At 35.9% G+C, this 20,683-nt stretch overlaps 2 protein-coding genes, 1 long non-coding RNA gene and 1 other non-coding gene across 4 annotated transcripts; 2 read left to right on the top strand and 2 right to left on the bottom strand.

The window, feature by feature from the left end:
• The first annotated feature begins 4,895 nt into the window (after positions 1-4,895).
• Positions 4,896-5,868, top strand: LOC125218777. Its single transcript, XR_007176026.1, has 3 exons — positions 4,896-5,116; positions 5,510-5,654; positions 5,739-5,868. It is a non-coding gene; the product is annotated as an uncharacterized LOC125218777 (long non-coding RNA).
• A 7,363-nt stretch (positions 5,869-13,231) lies between these two features.
• LOC125219880 lies at positions 13,232-15,766 on the top strand. The gene is made up of 5 exons (XM_048121973.1): positions 13,232-13,561; positions 13,842-13,919; positions 14,713-14,812; positions 15,220-15,362; positions 15,431-15,766. The coding sequence occupies exons 1-5, from the start codon at positions 13,280-13,282 to the stop codon at positions 15,644-15,646; spliced, it is 819 nt and encodes a 272-aa protein (XP_047977930.1). The 5' UTR covers positions 13,232-13,279; the 3' UTR covers positions 15,647-15,766.
• A 58-nt stretch (positions 15,767-15,824) lies between these two features.
• Positions 15,825-15,896, bottom strand: TRNAG-UCC. Its single transcript has one exon. It is a non-coding gene; the product is annotated as a tRNA-Gly (tRNA).
• Positions 15,897-17,122: 1,226 nt separating this feature from the next.
• LOC125220454 (protein DYAD-like) lies at positions 17,123-20,419 on the bottom strand. Its single transcript, XM_048122623.1, is given in 9 exon segments — positions 17,123-17,423; positions 17,500-17,807; positions 18,143-18,200; positions 18,274-18,445; positions 18,544-18,603; positions 18,683-19,066; positions 19,164-19,981; positions 20,102-20,241; positions 20,341-20,419. Coding segments are annotated over 9 exon segments (2,160 nt in total). The 3' UTR covers positions 17,123-17,282.
• Positions 20,420-20,683: the final 264 nt, after the last annotated feature.

Genomic DNA, 20,683 nt, shown 5'->3' with positions numbered 1-20,683 from the left:
ACTTCAGATTTCCAGAATTTAGGTTTTGGCTCCCTTTTTCGACTCAATTATGCACATTTCTCACAAAACACGTCAAAATACCAAAATAGATAAAATATGCAAATAATGGACGTGTAGAGTGATTTTGACATAAAAAGCGGACCAAATAATGGCCTTAAAACAGTACAAAATCCGAGCGTATCATCCACCTCAAGGAGACATCGACAGTAAGTATGATCGAAAATTATTTTGTTGGAAGTATGATCGAAAATTATTAAATCAAATACCATGTGTATGCATCTGTAATAGTTACAATCTCGTTAATTTTAGTTGTTCAAGACGACGACGACCCAGAGGGTAGCTACTCCCCGAACATCGATACCTCTGATGATTATGTGCCATCTGAGACGGAAACTGAATCAAGTAACGGTGAAGACTACGAGGACGACAGAGGTGCACTCGACATCGACGGCCATCCCACATTCGTGATTTCGCTCAACAGGACAAACCTCAATCGCACTATTGAGATCCCATATGAATTTTGGAAACGTCATACCTCAATGGCAACACTAAAGGCCCTCATATATCTTGTGAGTTGTGGCAGAAGGAGGGACATGGATAATGTCACTCAAACACAGCGCGAGTGCGAGGAAGCTACAGGTGAAGCACGGGTGGTCTCGTTTCAAAAGTGATCATAATCTGATAGAAGGAGTGCGATGTCATTTCAAGCTTTTTGATGCATTTGTCGTTACGTTTCATGTGTGGTTTGAACGTGCCTAAGAATGTCGGAAGTATGTAGGTAGTTGTGGATAAAGTAGTTTCATGAAGTAGTATGAAGTAGTATGGGTTTAGGGACTAAGTAATAGTTTTATGGATGCTTGTCGGTGTGTGTATTGCCATTTGATCATTGCAAATTTTCAATTTCCTAATGCTTTATCATTAGGTATATGGTATTTCCAAAATATATATGGTATTTTTTTTATGTTGTGTACTTCAAAAAAGTTTTAGTTATTTTTTGATAATGCTAATTGATCACGGAATAAATCAAAGATGATAACTCATTATTATGTGAACATAAATTAAAGACAACGAATTTCATATATTACTGTAAAAAAAATGCACAAACTAAGCCAAACACAACACAAAAGTGATTCGGCAATTTACCTGCTAATCAGTAATTAGGGAAAATAAATACGAAGTAACAATTCACCTGCTAATCATTAATTAAGGAAAATAAATACGAAGTAACAATTCATAATGCATAATGTATCCTACAATCACATTTAATCCTTGATTACAAACCAAATGTTGTTCGAAAAAGAAATTCTACACACATAAATTAAAAGGATTTGACGCCTAAACTCAAGCGCAACGTTCACCCGTTCATTCGTTGACTTGCATCAGCTAAATCATCCCTCTTCTTATTCCACAATGTTGATGGTGAGACCACATTGATCGTAGGCACTACCGGCTCATCGCTATCACTCCCATAGCCATCATGGGATGCATTCATATACTTTTCCCATCTTTTGTTCTTTTTTCTTCTCAATCTCGGCCCTTCAATTTCAAAATCTGATGGCTCCAAATCATGCCACATGTATTTAAATAAAATATTCAAAAAATGAGAAAAGGGTAATGTTGCAAGTTCTTTTTTGGAGCGGTTTATTATCTTCCTTAATTCTCTCCATTATTATTAACTTCCTTGATTTTCTCCATTAAGTTTAGTAAATATATTTTCAGATTTATTTTTCTTAATTACCTAAAATCACGCCACTAGCACATTGAACAGTCAATCTATAATTTACTTAAATTAATATATAAAGATTTACAATATCTTAGTTTGATTTCTCGTAAAAGTATTGACCATAAAAATCGCACACTTAGTTATTTATTACCATAAAAATATTCTATTTTTATTCTTTGTTTTTGGTTCCATATAATCCTCGATGTACGAAAGTGGCTATAATGTACCAATAGTATCTAATAATGTGCACGTATCAGTGAATAATGTACACATTGAAGAAAATAATGTTGAAAGAAAATTGAATTCATGCCCTTTGGGTTTAGCAATCCATGGGCTAAGTTGTAGTACCCACTCACAAACGGAACCATCACAAAGGGCAGAGAGTTTGAATAATTCCTCTTGGGTTTAGCAACCCATGGGGCTAGGCTATAACACCACAACATGAATTAATTTTCATTTTTTAATGCGTTTAAGATTTGGTACAGTAAATAATGTACTAATAGTATCTAATAATGTGCACGGATCAGTGAATAATGTACAGTTTGAATAGAATAATGTTGAAAGGAAATTGAATTCATGCCCTTTGGGTTTAGCAATCCATGAGGCTAGGTTGTAGTACTCACTCACAAACGGAACCATAACAAAGGGCATAGAGTTTAAATCATTCCCCTTGGGTTTAGCAACCCATGAGGCTAGGTTATAGCACCACAAAATGAATTAAACATCATTTTTAATGCGTTTAAGATTTGGTACAGTAAATAATGTACTAATAGTATCTAATAATGTGCACGGATCAGTGAATAATGTACAGATCGTCCATTACTACAAGACGCAAATCGTCCATTATTGAGTAAATAAAATCCATTACACTGAAATATTTGTACATTATGTTTATCAGTTAAAACTACTCATAAAATCACAACAAAAACGTCTTATAAACATATACATTACAGGACACAAATCGTCCATTACTGAGTAAATAAAATCCATTACACTGAAATATTTTCACATTATGTTTATAAGTTAAAACTACTCATAAAATCAGAACAAATACGTCTCAGAAACATATACATTACAGGACACAAATCGTCCATTACTGAGTAAATAAAATGCATTACACGAAAATATTTGTACATTAAGTTTAGTATAAAACTCTAAATCGTCGACTTTGTGGTGTTTTCATTGCTAAAATCGGCTCAGAGACTGGTCTCTTACCAAAAATCGAAACTTTGGAACAATGCCTTGTTGTCGATTGAAAATCTTCCACCGATTAAATTGGTGTTGCGTCGACCGAAGGTGTTAAGCGGGCAGAAATCGACTCTTCCATTGGAGTTTCTCTGATTTTGAAGCAGCTAGGGTTTCTAACCTCACTTTCTTCGTCTGTTCATCACAAATTTATCAGAATAAGCCATAAATTCAGTGAAAATCGAATTCAAAATTGCGAAAACCGACGGTTACGCACAAATTTATCAGAATAAACCATAAATTCACTGAAAAATCGAATTCAAAATTGAATCAATTGATCTCCAACCGTGACTAGAAGCAACTCACTAATCCTTATTACTCACTAATCAATAATGGACAATTCCAACTTAATAAGCAATCACTACTAATGATCACATACAGCTGTAATGTTGAAATCCAACCAAATAATGTAGAAAATGAACTGAATAATGTAACAAAAATGTAGACCACTTCTAGCACCATTAAAACAGAGATGGAATAGAGTTGTAATGCAAAAAATAAGGAACAAAATGCTCAAAAAACGTTAAATAATGTATGAAACTTCACTATAAGCAACCTACTATTTCTTAAAACTCAATAATCAGCAATGTATGATTCCAACCAAATAAGCACTACTACTAAACACATACATCAGTAATGTTGAAATCCAAACAAATAATGCAGAAAATGTACTAAATAATGTTACAAAAATGGACATCACTTCAAGTAACAACTAAACATCGATGGAATAGAGTTGTAATGCAAAAAAAATAAGCATAAAAATGCACAACAAACGTTAAATAATACATCAAACTAAGGAAAAACACACTATCAGTTTCGTAAAATGGCGCTGCATTCTCACCTTCGGTCTGCGTGGGCTGGCTTTTGAAGGGGCGGCCTCTTTTCGACATCGCAAAACTAACACACACAACAACAACAGAAACCACTTTAGATACTACACCAGAACCACACCTAATTCGTCTACAGAACCAACAAAAATAAAACCTATACCCAAACTCGTATATTTAAAGCAAAATCGACAAATTCAGGACGAATTCAACCCAAAAATCTAATATCAAACCAAATACAACTCAGAAACCAACAATAAACTTCCAAAAATTGATAACGCATCATCTAATGCTCACAATTTCACATTTTTTCAAAGAAATCAAACTAAAAATCGGAACTTTATAAGCGTACCGTATATGAAAATTGGAGATGAATAGTCGACCGACGGCGCGCTCGAACTGAAATCTGAACTTTGAGACTCGGAATCGTCGACCCACGTCACTTTTCAGAGTGAGAATCGATGTTGTGGTAGGTTCCAAGCTTTTTGAGCGGCGGCGGCTAGGGTTGGAAGGGGTTTGAAAAAGGAGAGAAGTTGTTTGATCGTGGTTTGATGGGATAGAATGAGAGAGAGAGTAAGAAGTTGGAAGGTCTATGAACATCCCGCTTAATTATCGGACCTTCCATTTTGAAACGTGTTCCAGACATTATATGTTTACTATTATAACCTTGTAATGCACAGAATGGTACCAATAATGTAACACGGGATTATTTCAGAATTCTAATCTTGACCGTCCACTACTATAATCTAATGGATGTGATTAAGAAGGAAATAGTATCTAAAGGGGTAAAAGGAACTTAATGCTCTCCTATATATATATATATATAGGGTTTTCATCTATCAAAAGAAGCCTCTAAGTATAGAAATACAGACCATGTACCCACCGTTAGATTTGGAGATGATCTGGATATGAATGGCCACGATCTGGATTGGTCAACGTTTTCTGTGGGTCATAATAGGAGCGATCTGTGTCATGTAAGGGTAATTTAGGGATTGAAAATATAATGAACCGCCCTTCCGTTTTTTAAGAGCGGATTAATTGGGATCATTACTCCACACGCTATTAAGTTGATTCTTCGGTTCTCACACCATTCAATTCCCCTCTCTCACCAAAAATACATCACTAAATCAACAAACCCTACAGACTAGAATCAAAATCACCCAAACCCTACTAAACTCAAACTATATTTTCGGCGACGAAGGAATCGTCTGGGCATCAAAATCGACTTTAAACCCATACTTGACAAGCACGATTTGTAGAGCGTCTTCTTCAACCATGGTGGACACAAGATCTTCTGGAACCGCGACACATGATGGAAAAGGTTTGTAAGTTTTTTTTTTTACAATTTGACTGAAACTCAACTCAAATCTGACCCAGAATTCAATTCTAGAAAGGTATGTCGACTACATTATTTAGGTTATTATTTGAAGGAATGAAATTTTAGTTCTTTTTTGAGCACTCTGTTTTTTGTTCGTGTGTTTTCTCATAATCTGTTTTGTTTGTGTAAATGTTAAACACTAAATTAGTGATGCTTCATATACAGCATCACAAAAAAAAATCTCCGCAAAAAGTGAAAAAGGGGTAGCAACTGCAAGATATGTTACTAATTCTGGAAAAGGTCGGACAAAATAAATCATGACTTGATTTGATTGTGATTGTATCTCAACTACACAATTGTTGTTTATTGAAGAGTATTAACCTCGTCTTGATGCAGCGAATTTGGAGGCAAAAGTGGGCAAAGATAATTGATGGTAACGTTATGTCATACTAATACGATTCTGAAATCGACGAGGAGGGTGATCCTACTTCAACAATGGTCGACACTCGAGCTTCTGGATCGGCGAGGCCTGACGGAAAAGGTTAGTATGATTTCGTACAACGATTGACTTAAAATTGACAAAATCTGGCAAAATTTTCACTTTAATTGGTTGGATGTCACGAAGTGTATCAGAGAACGACGTGAAGAAGAAGATACCGCCGATCCCAAAAGCACCGAAAGGATGTTTAGATTACCACTATTTTAATGAAACGATGTTTAGAGCTTGTAATTCTCTTTTATAAATCATGTTTATATGTCGGCTGGATGTCATTGTTACTATATATTATTTCATCTGTAAGATGAGATAAACTTCCATTACAATGATCTTGGAATGCTTTCCTCTTGTTTCTTGTTGGCGATAGCCCATGTGATGAGCAATACTCGATACATTGGGTCATAGTAAATTAATATTTGTGTCATAGCATTGTTAAGTTAATTTGTGTCATAATATACCAACATTCGAGGCATGGCATAAAACTACTGAGTACCAGAATGTCTCATACAATTTGATCGAAATGTTCGTATCAAACAAACTGAATATTAGTGTGACCGAAGAATATTCTCATGTTTTGAACATATTAAAAAAACCAAATACACGATTGTTCTCATGTTTTAAACATATTTAAAAAATCAAATATTAGTACGGGAGAAGAATACACAAACAATAACCAAAAACATCATCTATGTTTTTGGGTCATACTAAACAAATATTTGAGTCATGGAAACATATGGGTAAATTGAGTCATAATAATCGAATATTCGAGACATGACATAAAACTACTGAGTACAAGAATACTTACAATGCCCAAAACATCATCTACTTTTGGGTCATATTAGATGAATATTTGGGTCATGAAAACTTATGGGTAAATTGAGTCATAATAATCCCATACTCGAGTCATGACAAAAAACTACTGAGTACCAGAATGCATAATACAAATCTGAACGAACCGAGTAATTTCAAACAACGTGACATTGCAAATAAAATGGACTAAAAAAAAAAAAACTTAAACTGTCGTTACTTCAAAAACAAAATACATGGTATCAAACTTCATAATTTTTTTAAATAGTTTCTTCTTTTGGGCTGTAGACGTTACTACGCCGTCGACGAAAATCTGTTGTCTTGCTTCACGAACTATAGATGTCAGCTCATGAATTTGATCAATATCGACACATACAGCCTGGTACAAACCCAAAATCTCCCCCAACAAAATTGTTTGTGCCTTCTTCTTCTTCTTCTTCTTCTTCTTCTTCTTCTTCTTCTTCTTCTTCTTCTTCTCAGCAACATAAACATGCGTTGCTACATCTTGGCATTGGACAACATGAACAACCTTAACTAGAGGAGATTTCAAACTCAATGGCGTTGTCCAATGTTGGGAAGCTATGACCAACAAATGGTTTAAGCTCTACAGGGCATTATGGTGTATTAAAATCTGTAATAATTCATAATTAGAACACTCCTAAAAACTAACGATGAAGTAAAGACAAGTTTCCATCTACTGGATTTAGAATGATAATAGGTCATAATAAAGACAAATCGCGGCATACAACGCGTACAAACTATCTTCCATGAAAATCAGTCATACTAAACAAAAATCGAAGCATAACAGAAAAATCGATCAGATAATATAGGTGAAAAGATTCATAAAACAGAAGACAGTGACAGTCAAAAATACAAAAATATGAATCAGAGCATAACAAACAAATGAAAATAAAAAAACATAACCATAACATGTATTCTCAAGAACGGAGTATGATTGATTATCTACGTGCGAAGTAGAATGTGTGTCGGATGCCATATTTGTAGGTTACGATTATGACCGCCGGCTGAAATGAAAAATGATATGAGAAACGATGGTATAGAGTATTAACTTGCAGTATATATGGGATCTGCCAACGACGATGGTATAGAATTGAAAATGGAACAGATTTATCTGGAACACGACACAACGACGAAATCTGGACACTAATTGCACAAGAATAATAAATCTCATTGGAATTAAGATTAATGGAAGATGAATGGAAGATCGTCTGATGAATATGGAAGATATGAAAGAGTAGAAGTTATGGAATGATAATTCATCACTCACGCATATGATTTGTTAGTGAGAGGCAAAATTATAGGAATTGCATAAAAGACGTTTAGATGATATGACATAAATAACCTTAGAGGATTATTAGAGATTAAAATAATAATATTTAAGAGATTAATATAGCCATTGGATCGTATAATCTTAAGATGATCTGAACTAATCCTATGGACCAGATTCGGCCTTGATTTCTTTATTTAAACCAATTCTTGTTTTGATCAAAATCCTATATATATATATATATATGTATATATTTATTTAACTTAAAAAACCTAACCCTAATACACATTACGTGAAAATTGTAAGGACTCTACCTCCAATTTCATTCACCGCCAAATCTGAAGCTTCACGCCTTCTCTTCTCCTCCTCCACGCCTTATCTTCTCTTCTCCTCTCCTCCTCCAAGCCTTCACGCTTCCACAGCGTCGCCTCCTTTTCTCCATCTCGTGATTCCCAACGCCACCATGCCTTCACGCTTCCACGACCGCGCCGCCTCTTCTCCATTGTTCTCACTTCTCTCAAAATGGAACAACTTCTCCACGCCTCCAGTTGCTCCACACCTTTTATGTGTGTATGTTTGTTGATGACTTAATATCACGAATGTTCTTGTATATGAATCACAAAAACCTCTCTCATGTTTATTTGAGTGTTCAAGATTTTCCATAAAAAATTTGTTGATTTCTTCAATCTAGATCTTTTAATATTTCTGTCTCTTCGATTCATTTTGTAATATTTTTCAATTTAGATCATTTTAATTATTTTTATATTTTTTTGTGTAAATTAATAGTTTAGGACTCTTTTTTGTCTTTGTGTATACATTTGCAGGCTTTGTTTTTTTTAATATTTTATATATTTTCAGTTTTTTTTATTTTATTTTATATAATTTCAGTTTTTCGATTTAATTCGGTTTTCATAGTTCGATTTTTGGTTTTTCGGATTTCGATTTTCGGTTAGTTTGGTTCGGTTCGGTTTTCATTTTAGGAAAAATTCGGTTTTTCGGTTCGGTTCGATTTTGACCAAAAGCCGAACCTAAAACCGAATGCACACCCCTAGGTAGTAGCAATCTATGAAATGAAAGTTCGACAATCAGGATAACAATGCACAAGTCTACAAGGTCAAACATATTAACTAAGTCATTTATCTAACTGAATTACCTTTTGGAACTTTCAAACCGAGAGGTCTGCTTATAGCATCACGTAATATCCTCGAATCACCAGTTGAACCCTCCCATCCCGGAAATACATACACGAATCGAAGCTATCGATCACATACCGCATGGGTGTTTGTCGTTATCCGTCCCTTCCTATTTCGGTTGGTGTGTCAGCAATCGGCACCCTCACGTTGATATAAGTCACATCCAAAGCTCCGAGGCAACCCTAAGTCATTGTTATTAGAATAGAGTAGGATTCGAATAAAAATTATAAACTAACATAAACAACTCGTGCAAAGGAACAAACCTTAAACCACTTCCATCCTGGGTCAGTGCATTCATCATCTGAGTCAGGTTTCACTAAAAACAACTCATGCAAAGTAAGGACACCACGGAGAACAATATGTATGTATTTAGACACAGTTTGGGAAGAACGCATGAAATCGTATCCAACTATATGGGTCTTTTTGTGGTGGGATAAAAACATAGCAACTTGTTCTTCAACGGTAACAAATTTTTGGTCTATCAATCCAACTCGGTCACGCAAAAGTCGACATAATCTACCAAATGTGTTTCTGTCCATCCGTAAATTGTCTACACATGATCGATCAGTCACACGAACCAGCCTGTCTAATTGTTTCACATAGGCTGGAATTGACTCGATCAATTCTTCTCTTGTATATCTACCACCATGTTTCCTTTTACGGGGATTAGGTCCAATCATAGTAAGTAGCATGCTTACCAAGAGGAAATTGATTCGATGATTTCTTAGTATTTCTTCAAGCATAATCAAAACCGTGGTCGGGTCCTCACACTTCCGGAGATCCTATATGGATTAAATCAAGGTAAATTTTACTAAAACAAAATCTGGCAGTATTGCAGCTACAAAGAAGAACAACCACAGAAGCACAAAAGCAAATATACATCATTCCAAAAGTCGTTTAATGTAAATTCCAAAAGATTGGCAGAGGAAAGTTATTCAGTACTCTCAATTATTCAATGTATGCTTTGTCTTAAAATCTAGATCAATTCAGCTTGCCCAATATCTGTTAGGTTTGGTATACTGAAAAGCATGTTTCGAGCAAGTTTCGCGCGAATAGAATCTTGCTTGTATACGTAAAACTCTACAATCCACTTTTAACCCGATTCAGTATTATTCGAGCAGTCTCGCACGAATAGAATCACTATTATTATTACATTGTGTTTGCTTGTGCATTTATAAGATGTTTTATAAACATTTAAATGTATAAGAAGCAAACCAAGTCTAAGTCTTTTGCTTAATAGACCGGTTGTGGGCGGCGTCCACTTTAAGGTAACACGGTCATATCTATGCAATGCTTTGCAAAAGAAAAGAAGAATTTCACAACCTAGATAGGCTTAGACTACCTATCGTGAAAGGTTGCAATGTCAGTCCGCATATTTCTAAGCCTTACTGAAATAAGATGACATTGGTGTGGTATAGCACTGAACGGATCTAACAGCAAGACGTGTCTTTATGCTATCTACTGAAAGACTAGGTCTTGATAAAATACTATTTCTTAATCTACATATGTTAGCATTGAGCATACGGTATTGATTACACACTACTTTGACTTATCAAATGGTGCGGGTTTTTCGCAACCCAATAATCCTAATATATTGGGTAGTGGTGATTAATATCTAGCGGTGCTAGGATTGCTATTATGTTGAATCGTGCGCGAGGTGAGTCTCGTTTGATAATGTCCTCAAGAGAAGCTCAAACAAGGTTTTATTATTCGGAAAACTGGCCAGTTGGAGTTTTATTACTCTATGAATAATAAATAAATGTTTCTTGCTAAGTCCACTCTTGGAATTAATAAGATATTAATTAATTAAGTCCATAGCAGACATTAATTAATTGATGGACATTTATATCTTAAGCGCGGGAAATAAATAATACAAAGTGGAAACCCAGATTACTTGTAATTTCGGATTTGGATGGGGAGAGTTCAATATTACTTCTGTAGTGGTTGCTCGTAATATTCCAATATAAGCTTGTATTAAATTGTGGGTTCAATTTAATTAGTAAAAAGCTAATTGGGGGAGCCCATATCCAAAACCTTCCATAGATCCATGTCTGGGCCCAAAAAGAACTTAATATAAATAGGAGAATAAAGGAGACAGAAATCATAATTTTTAATAGCAAAAATTTCGTCTCCCTCTACCTAGAGGAGTTCGAATTTCTCTCATAATTGGAGAAGGATTTCTTCTGTCTTCTTTATTCGAGTCCTAGTATTTTGATAAGATCAGCCCACCCTGATATCGAGATACAGTTCGGGAACCAGAGAGAAGATTTGTGGTCTAGTACTCAAGATCATCATCGTGGAGAAGGCGCAAGCAATCGTCGATTCTTTGGAGAATCAAATCGGTAACTCTAAACCGTAGTTTTCATGTTTAAGATTTACTTTCTATGAGCATAAATTATTTGCGTTCTAGCATGCAATTACATGTTTAACATGTGAATTGATTAATCGCATAATCGGTCAAATAGATCAATATCTGATTTATTTGTTTTGTACAAGTCTTCCGCTGTGCAAGGGGCACTAAACCCCAGCAATATCAACTCCACCAATGAAATAAAAGTTAAACCAAAATTTTCAACATTCGGTACGTTATAACAGAGCATACCAACATACATCTCATGGAACACAAATCAACAGCAGATCAATTGGTTGGAATTGTGAAAGCTAAATTCAAATAACTTACACCCACAACATGCATTCAATCACAACAATCAGATGTAGCAAGCAATATTCGATGTATCATGTACATAATAAATTTAGATCGGTCACAAATTGAAGATGGAAATTTTTTCGGAGTTCAAAAAAACTCTACCTTATGCATTTGATTGTGCTCAGCCATGAGTCGTAGGCGTTACCCGATGCAGGTGCAATTGGATTCAACCTCCAAATAACAGCGAACGCGACCGGATCTTCACTTCGCTGCACAATTAAACGTCGACACTTGCCGCCCTACAAGATCTTCAAAGGATGAACACGGTATGAACCGATATTATCGACCTAGGCACAGATGCGAAATCCCGAAATATGACCGCCAATTTTGAAATCATTTATTTTTTGCGAAATGGATGCTTGAGAATTGAATTGGAGTAGATGTAGGGGTGGGTAGGTACGGTATACCTTACCGAAACCATCATACCGTATACCTTACCGAAAATTCGGTATGAGAAAAAATCATACCTTTACCTTACCAAAATTTTCGGTATACCGAACTTCGGTATACCTTATTTTCGGTATGACAAATTTCAATATCGGTACCATATCTTATTTTCAATATGTCATACCTAAATTCGGTGTACCGTACTTTTGCGGTATACCAGTGTTTTACGGTAAATCGGACTACGGTACGGCATACCAAAATCTCATTATTTTGTAAATAATTCCAAATACTAAAACAATGATAATAATATTTCAAAATACGTAGAAAACATGAAATTTAATGAAACTCAAACATATTCAAATAATGTTAAGAAAAACCGCCACAATTAAACTCCACGCAATCACACAACGTTCAACTATATTTGTTTGAAACTAATTTAACTAAAATATTAGTATATTTGTTTGAAACTAATTGATTGAACGATATCAAGTTTTCCGAATTGAGTTTATTTGATTTTATATTTAATTACATGATTAGCCGACAACTATAATGAGGCAAGATTTGATTTCTACATGTAAATATTTATTTGTTTGGTAAAAGTATGAATTTACTTGACATAATTTGACATATATTGATATCGGTATATACCGAAAATCACGGTATATACCTAAAATTACGGTATGTACCGTATTTTCGGTATACCCCGGTATATAAAAATTCATACCGTTACCGTGCCGAAATAAAACGGTAAGGTATCATACCTTACCGAAAATTCGGTATTTTAGGTATTTTTTCGATACGATAAGGGCGGTATTTCGGTATTTTTACCCAGCCCTAAGTAGATGTAGTTGATGGTAGTTGAATTAATGGTGGGGGTATTTTAGTCATTTGAAGGAGAGAGGTCATATCTTCTTTTTGAAGATATAGCTCAATCGCAGTGTTGAACGGCGCCAGAGTTAGCAGCTATTTTGAAATAACAAGCACCAACACATTCGAGTTGTGGGATTCAATATCGGGTCGTGTGGAAGACTAACATGACAATTAAACACTAACAATAGGGGGGATAATGGGCTCTATCTACCCCTAACATGCCATTCAAACATGCCCTCAATGCTCTCAAGTGGGATTTGCAATAGAAAAAAAAGAGAGAGAAAAAAAACAAAATGGGATTACCGTTGGTGTGGGGTCCGGGCTCCCGCCATGATAACTGACGTTCCTCTTATTTTCCCGTCCACAAAAAAACACTCGTTTTTCACCAATCGGCATCCACTCCCAATTTTTTTCTTCAATGGCGTTGCTCTCATCTTTCCTTTCACCCAACCCCATCTCCCTTCACCTATTCACTCCTAAACCCTCTGCAAAAATTCCCAGGCTATTTTTACCTTCACTTGCTTCATTAACCACTCCTCCTCCTTCTTCTTCCAACCCTTCGGCATCAGCTTCTCAAGAGTCGACGTCGGCTGCAACAACTCAAACTTTTTCAAAACAGCCAGAATTGCCCTACAACTATGCCTTCGCAGGAGACCCCGTCGTACGATTTTTACAGTCTACGGAATCTACGATTGAAAGAGTGAGTCAAATTCCTCAATAATTTACGAAGCGCTCTATTAATCGATTGAATTCTGTGTTGGTACCTTTCTTGTGTTTTGGAAGACAGTTTTGCATTACTTATGCTATGCTTGAATTCATATTGCCTATATCAAGTCCATCTTAACCCTAGCCAGTGTCAAAATAGAAATTGAAGTTGTGTTTGAATCATTACTGTTTTTCAGGAGTTTATGGTTCTGGTAAAAATATGAAATACAGAAATAAATGTTTGGTGTGATCAGCTCTGCATTCTGCCTATGCAGGTGATATTTGACTTCCGTTTTCTTGCACTTCTAGCGATTGGAGGATCATTGGCAGGCTCTCTGCTCTGCTTTCTTAATGTAATGATTCTTTCATCAATTACTTGCTCCCCTCCCCTAATTTATTAGGTAGAAAATACAAGGATTATAGCTCAAAACTCAAAAGTTTTGTACTCTGTATTCAGTTTGCTATGTGCATTTTAGTCTAATCTATTTGGGAAATTATCTTGTTGGTAGCTAAGAACTTTCCCTCGTATGTATTTAGTGGTTTATAAGAACAATATCTTTCTAATTTCTACCGTGGTTGATAATATGAAACGGAAGCTAGCTATACTTAATGCAGAATGATTGTCGCGGTGAATTGTACCCAGTTGCAATATACTACTAGTATTGAACAGCAAAGCAAATCACATTCTGAAATGATTGTGACACGGTTAATGTTGATCCTGAGCTTCTCTTGCTTTCCTTAACTTGGATTTGGTCTCTGGTTGAAGAAGTCTTATTATTTCTCTAACATTTAGTCACCTACTACAGCCTTGCCTAGGAAAGGAAAGTTCTGCTATGTTCAATAATCATTAAGGGTATCATAGAAGATTCATTTATACTTACAATTTACTTTTCTAGGTCATTCTTTGTCCTCATGAAATACCAAAATGGCCTATATATTGGGGACAGGTGGAGTAGATGACTTGACTTACATGTGATACAAATTCTTTTGCATAAGTTGGAATATTACCTGAAACAAAAACTGTTATCATAGCATCCAGTGAAGACTTTTTAGTTTATTTCTTGATTGACATGAATTTTGCTTTTTTGTTCAATGTCAGTTAGCAACTTAACAAGATATGCATGAGATGAGTCTAAATTTTTGTAGGGGTGTGTCTACATATTTGATGCATACAAAGTATACTGGACAAGCTGTGTCAAAGGAATCCATACTGGAAAAATGGTTCTGAGATTGGTTGAAGCTATTGGTGAGTTTCTTGAAGTTCTCAGTATTGCAAATCTATAATTCTCAACTATATAATTATTTCAAAATGTTTCATTTCCATCTCGAGGCATCGATTCTAACTCATATCATAAATTCTATGTATCCATTAAAAACTTCCTATTTTGGATCTTTATCCTATTTACTGCAGTTTTTTCTTATGATCAAATATTGTCCTTCTCTTGCCTCAATCCAGCACACTGGGGTATCCACTCTTGTATTGTGACTTCACACAAAATTTTGCTTCCTTGTTTACATATGAGTCTAAGTGATACAATCATCTGCGCGTAACAAAAGCACGAGGATGAGTGTTGAGTTTACAAGCTCCATCTCTCATATGAGTTTTAAACCCTGCCTTTTTCTGATATATTCTTTAGTTTCTGTTTAATCCAGATGTATATCTTGCTGGGACTGTGATGCTAATATTTGCAATGGGCTTGTACGGACTATTCATTTCAAACGTGCCTCCGGATGTACCTCCTAGCGTGGATCGCGCACTAATAGGGTCTTCCTTATTTGGGATGTTTGCTTTGAAGGTAGCATCCTAGTTCCCTTTATGGGTTTGGATTTCGGTGGTTATAATTAAGAATGGTGTGGGATGCAGGAGAGGCCGCAGTGGATGAAGATCAGTTCGCTGGACGAGCTGAAGACGAAAGTAGGGCATGTGATAGTGATGATCCTTTTGGTGAAAATGTTCGAAAGGAGCAAGATGGTAACCATAGCAACAGGGCTGGACTTGTTGAGCTACTCTGTTTGTATATTTTTGTCGTCGGCATCCTTGTACATTCTTCACAATCTGCACAAAAACGACACGCATTAGTACCCCAACCAGAACAAGACCAATGCTTGTATCAATGTATAATTCACCATAATGGGAGGATATGTGTATATGATACTGGGTTTTTGTCTTTCATAGTTTGGGTAAAATTTTTTTGTCTTAGTTGAAATATTGTATGACTACAAAAATGTACTGTAATAAAAAAGAGTAGTATAATACATGCGTTTGCCGGGAGTCGAACCCGGGTCTATTGCTTGGAAGGCAATTATCCTAACCGTTGGACTACAAACGCTTGATGCTGTAGATCAGAAATTTATAGGTATTGATTTATGATTTCATATACGGCATTGGCAATTCTGTTGCGTATCGAGAATCTTGATTAACATCGTTTAATTTTCTGATAAATCAACCATTCCAAAATTTACATATGATAAATTATAGTATGAGTAGTAGACCCGGTTTTAGTCCCGGCAAACGCCAGAGCGGATCACCTACACCGAAACACCGATTCATTTCCTACTCCACACTAGCAATAAAATAAAATAATCTTATAAACATGAGAAATTTTAATAAGTGATGGTGGGTCCATTTTATTTTGTTGTGAGTGTGGAGTAGGAAATAGACGATGTTTTGAGAAATTTTCATAAGTGATGGTGGGTCCATTTTATTTTGTTGTGAGTATGGAATAGAAAATGAACGATGTTTTGAATAGGTGATCCACTCCGGGCAAACGCATGTTTTTCATTTTAAACGCATGATAAATGAGACTCCATCCAATTTTAGAAGCTCAAAGCAAAAAAAATAGCATAATAATTATATTTAGTGTCACCTAATTTTGATTTATTTAAATAAAATTTAATGTCTTGCTATTTTGGGTACTTAAAATTTTCACTTTCATTGAATTTTAACGAACATAAAAAGTATAACTATGAAAATTACTAAAAGGAAACAAATGAGAAATATACTCCCTCACCAGCCTGCGTCTCCCTTGGTCACTTAGGAGTGAACATTCGGTTTTCTCGACCAAACTAAATTGAACTGAAAAATTGAATTTTAATAGTGTTTAATCAATAAATAAAGTTTATGCGAGGTCAATCGATTGAATTATCTTGTTTTATATTAGTCATAATTGCTTATCAATATTATTAATAGCGTTTAATCGATTAATAAACTAATAGAATTAAATAGGAGTACAGAAGTTTATTATATTGTCTAAATTTTTTTTGTATTCCATAATTTGATGTACGACGCATAAACTTATTGATATTGACCTTGCGAATACGCACATCAAAATTTGATGAACTTGTGCGAATTTGAATCAACATGGTGAACACTTGAAGATTAAATTAGTCGAAGTCATTTATTTCTATAAAGCCACAAATCTATATATGTTACACATTTTCAATAATAAGGTGGTGCGTTAATATATTAAACTCACTTAATTAATCATGAACGTCTGTAGGCAAATTAATTGATATACTAAGATCGAAAATAAATGTATCAAAATACTCGAAAAATATACTAGCAGGACGTTTATACATCTCCCATATGTCAAGTGATTGATATGTGAAGGCCTTATGGCATATCCAATCCCCATCCAAAACCATATTGTTTTTATATTGACTGTGCAAGAAAGAAAGCTAAGCAGAATATATATGTAAGTACATATATTATGGATTCAACCATGGCTGGAATCATCAGATGCAGACTTGACTGTAGTAGACAGTGCCAACCAGCTTCCTACCTCAGAGCAGCTCGTTGCCGTCTCTGTATAACCACCACCACTCTCCAACGCCGGTCTATTTGCAGAAACCTTGTACTACAGAGAAAAAAAAGAGATAACATTTCAAGATCAAGAATTTCTTGCATAGCTCAAAAGTAACATGACTGCTTACATGACTTAGATTGACTGAAGCAGGAGAGTTGGAGATTGTGACTTTGACTGCACGTTTTTCAGCCAATGGTTTGACTATGGATGGTGATGGTGGTGGTGGCTGATAGTGGTAGGGAAGCTGAGGTGGCACGGTGGAGGAGGAAACTGATGGAGGGGTGGGAACCTCAACTTGGACCTTCACAAAACTGCTGCTGTTGTTGTTGTTTGGCCACAGGAAAGTGCCCTGTGGCTTGCAGATTCTGAAACCACTCTTCAGCCTTTCTATCTTTGCTGCTTTTTCCTCTAACTGTAATTTTTTCCCCTCACCACCTGCACTTAATGCATCTTGTACTTGCTCTTCTTTGCTCTCCAATGCTGTTTTCTCTCTCATCCCCATTATCATTAATGAAGATCCTGTTTTTTCTGTTTCTTTCACATTTGGAGCTAGCTTCTCAAATTTTCCCTGTTTCAAGATTTCCATACATAACAAATGGCATGATTAACTACTATATGAAGATGAAGAACAGGTGTATCTCTATATCTAACAATAAGTCTTGTTTTCATTTATGGCTATAAGCCTATAAATTGTACTGCAACTGACAATAACTTACTGTCTTCAAATCTAGATGATGTCTCAAGGAATTAATTAGCCCTTCATTTAATACATACCTCAATGTCTTTCACAAAATCAGAGATGGTCATCAATTGTTCCTTGTACTTTTCCTAAAAAATCAAAACACCATAGAATGTTTAGTTCAAGATACACAACTTGATGATCAACTTACTGAAGCTGAACGGTATACATTAACTATACCTCTGAAAGATGCACGGAGCTAAAATCTTGTTTTAAGGATTCAAAAGAAGCAGTAAGCTGATCCAGCTTTTGACTTATGTCATACTTGTTTGATTCTTCAGTGAATGATTGATTTTCTTGTTGCTTTTTCTTGCAACAAATTTCACCAATCTCCCTGCAATCATGTTAAATATAGTTAAGTGATTTAAAACAAAATTGCATTACTCTTTTACTACTCCATACTTTACTTAGGTAAGATAAATATATCCTCACCTTCTCAACTTATCAACTTCCTCCTCCAACTGCATCTTTGTTGCCATCAGTTCCAAACTTCTGTACAAGAAACCAAATATTATTAAAGGTGAGTACTAAGATTAAGTGCATCATCAAACAATAATGTAACATTTTCCACCTTTTAATTTTTGAAACATCACCCCTAAGCAGCTTCAACTCTCTAGCACATACAGGGTCCTGAGTTGGGGAATCACCAAGTTTCCAACCAGGTGGTGGCACCCAATAAGGGTCCGTCACCCCTGCATCCTTCCTGATGTTAACAAGATTAGCGCATTCCAACCAATACTCCATTGCTCCGTCAGGATTATGCCGCCTCCTGAACCTCTCCTGCCCTCCTGGAGCAAGCTTTCCAGCCATATGCTTCAGGAGATGGTCAAGCAGTCCTGTATCACCTATCCTCTTTCTTGCTTCTGCTCTCAGTTGAGGCCTCAGGATCGGTTTCTCAGCTGTTGCTCCCTTTGATTTCATCACCTCCAAAAGATTTTGCTCCGCGAGCTTGTACCTTCACATTTTCTTGCTTTGATCAATAAAACTAGCAACTTAATGATGTGAAAAAGCCAAATGACTTAAATAGAATATGCCCCCTAATTCATATCTACCTTTGAGTAGACCAACGATCTTTTGGATCTCTATGAATGAGTGATCCCCTTGATTTCTTACTACCCTTAATTTTCTTGACCTGATTCTTCTTCTGCATCTGATTTTGCTTTTGCTTTCTGATCTCAAGCTTTGGTTTCTTCGTTTTCCTTATGCTCAAATTCCTAAAAGAGTACCTCTTTCTATTCACGTTCTCATTAATCTCCTCAACCTTGATCTTCTCCTCCTCTTCTTCCTCTTCCTCTTCTTCCTCTTCCTCCTCCTCTTCTTCCTCCTCTTCTTCCTCTTCCTCCTCTTCTTCTTCATCCTCTGCATTTTCCTGATCATCACAATTTTCCATGTCTTCCCCTCGCTCTCCACGGTCACCATCTTCATGTCTCTGGCCATCCTCCCTAAATTCCTCATCATCACCAGTAGCTAATAATCCCATCTGAGATTCCTCAACTCCAGTGACAAAACTCGAAGATGAGTTCTGAGCAACATAAACATCATTATTATCATCACTCTCCTTATGCCTACCCAAATACTTAACTTGCCTTCTTATCCCCCATGTCACCATCCCACTCCCCCTAAGAGCCTCAGATAGACAGCTACTTCCTTTCCTTTGTGCAATCAGCCAGAAAGCAATCCAACTCTTCTGCTCCATGAAGACCTCAGCCGGAACTATCCGAACAAGCACTCTCGCCGCCAGCGCTGACCCCATCACAAACTTCTCATCCAAAGAAGGATGAGACTCTCTCAAGCTGTAGTTGAAGAATGCTTTTAGCGACTCCATGCTTGGATACCTCACTGCCACATTCACCTCCGTCTTCTCGCACACCTTAAGTTCCAAAACATTACTCATTAACATTAAATAACATATAAGTAACAATAAATATATGGAGTACTAATTAGTTGCTTTTTGGTGAATATAATTTATTGGTGAAATCATATTTCTTGCCATAGCAACTCGGATGGAGCGGAGGTGAGCTGGGGTTCGTGGGGGTAACTGAGAGTGATCAATCTCGTAAAGATAACCCTCCTTCATATAGTTTTCTATCGGGGATTTATTTCCACCACCCCCAATCAAGAACTGGCTATCTGCACATATAAAGATTTATGTTTGTTAATCCTCAACGATTATTTTAGCTGAAAAGGTAAGTAAAGGTAAAATAGAAACACGTATATACTGAAAGCTACCTTCAAGCAGAAGAGTACAGCGCGGCTCTGCCGCAACAACGCTGCCTTGCACAGCATCTTTTTGGTCCACTTCCTGCATCGTAATTAATGTTCAGTCCTTTTGTAATTTTGGCAGTGAACTCCCTATTTTGATTAAACATAGCATCAATAAAGAGTGTTTCTACTAAAGTTAACCATACACATGTTTTTGCAGCCCATGCAAGACAGACTCAATCACTCAAGATTTCAATTAAAAAACTGGGTCTCTTTAAAATTGGGATTTAAATTCATTTTGCAAAGTTCAAATCCACGTGTATTTGATTAAAAAAATGGTTATCTATATTACACTCATGTGTTAAGCAAG

The sequence above is a fragment of the Salvia hispanica genome, chromosome 4 (genome assembly GCF_023119035.1).
Source record: "Salvia hispanica cultivar TCC Black 2014 chromosome 4, UniMelb_Shisp_WGS_1.0, whole genome shotgun sequence".
In the NCBI taxonomy this organism is placed as follows: domain Eukaryota; kingdom Viridiplantae; phylum Streptophyta; class Magnoliopsida; order Lamiales; family Lamiaceae; genus Salvia; species Salvia hispanica.
Note: the sequence above shows the minus strand (reverse complement) of the source record. Positions and strands in the feature narration are given on the sequence as shown.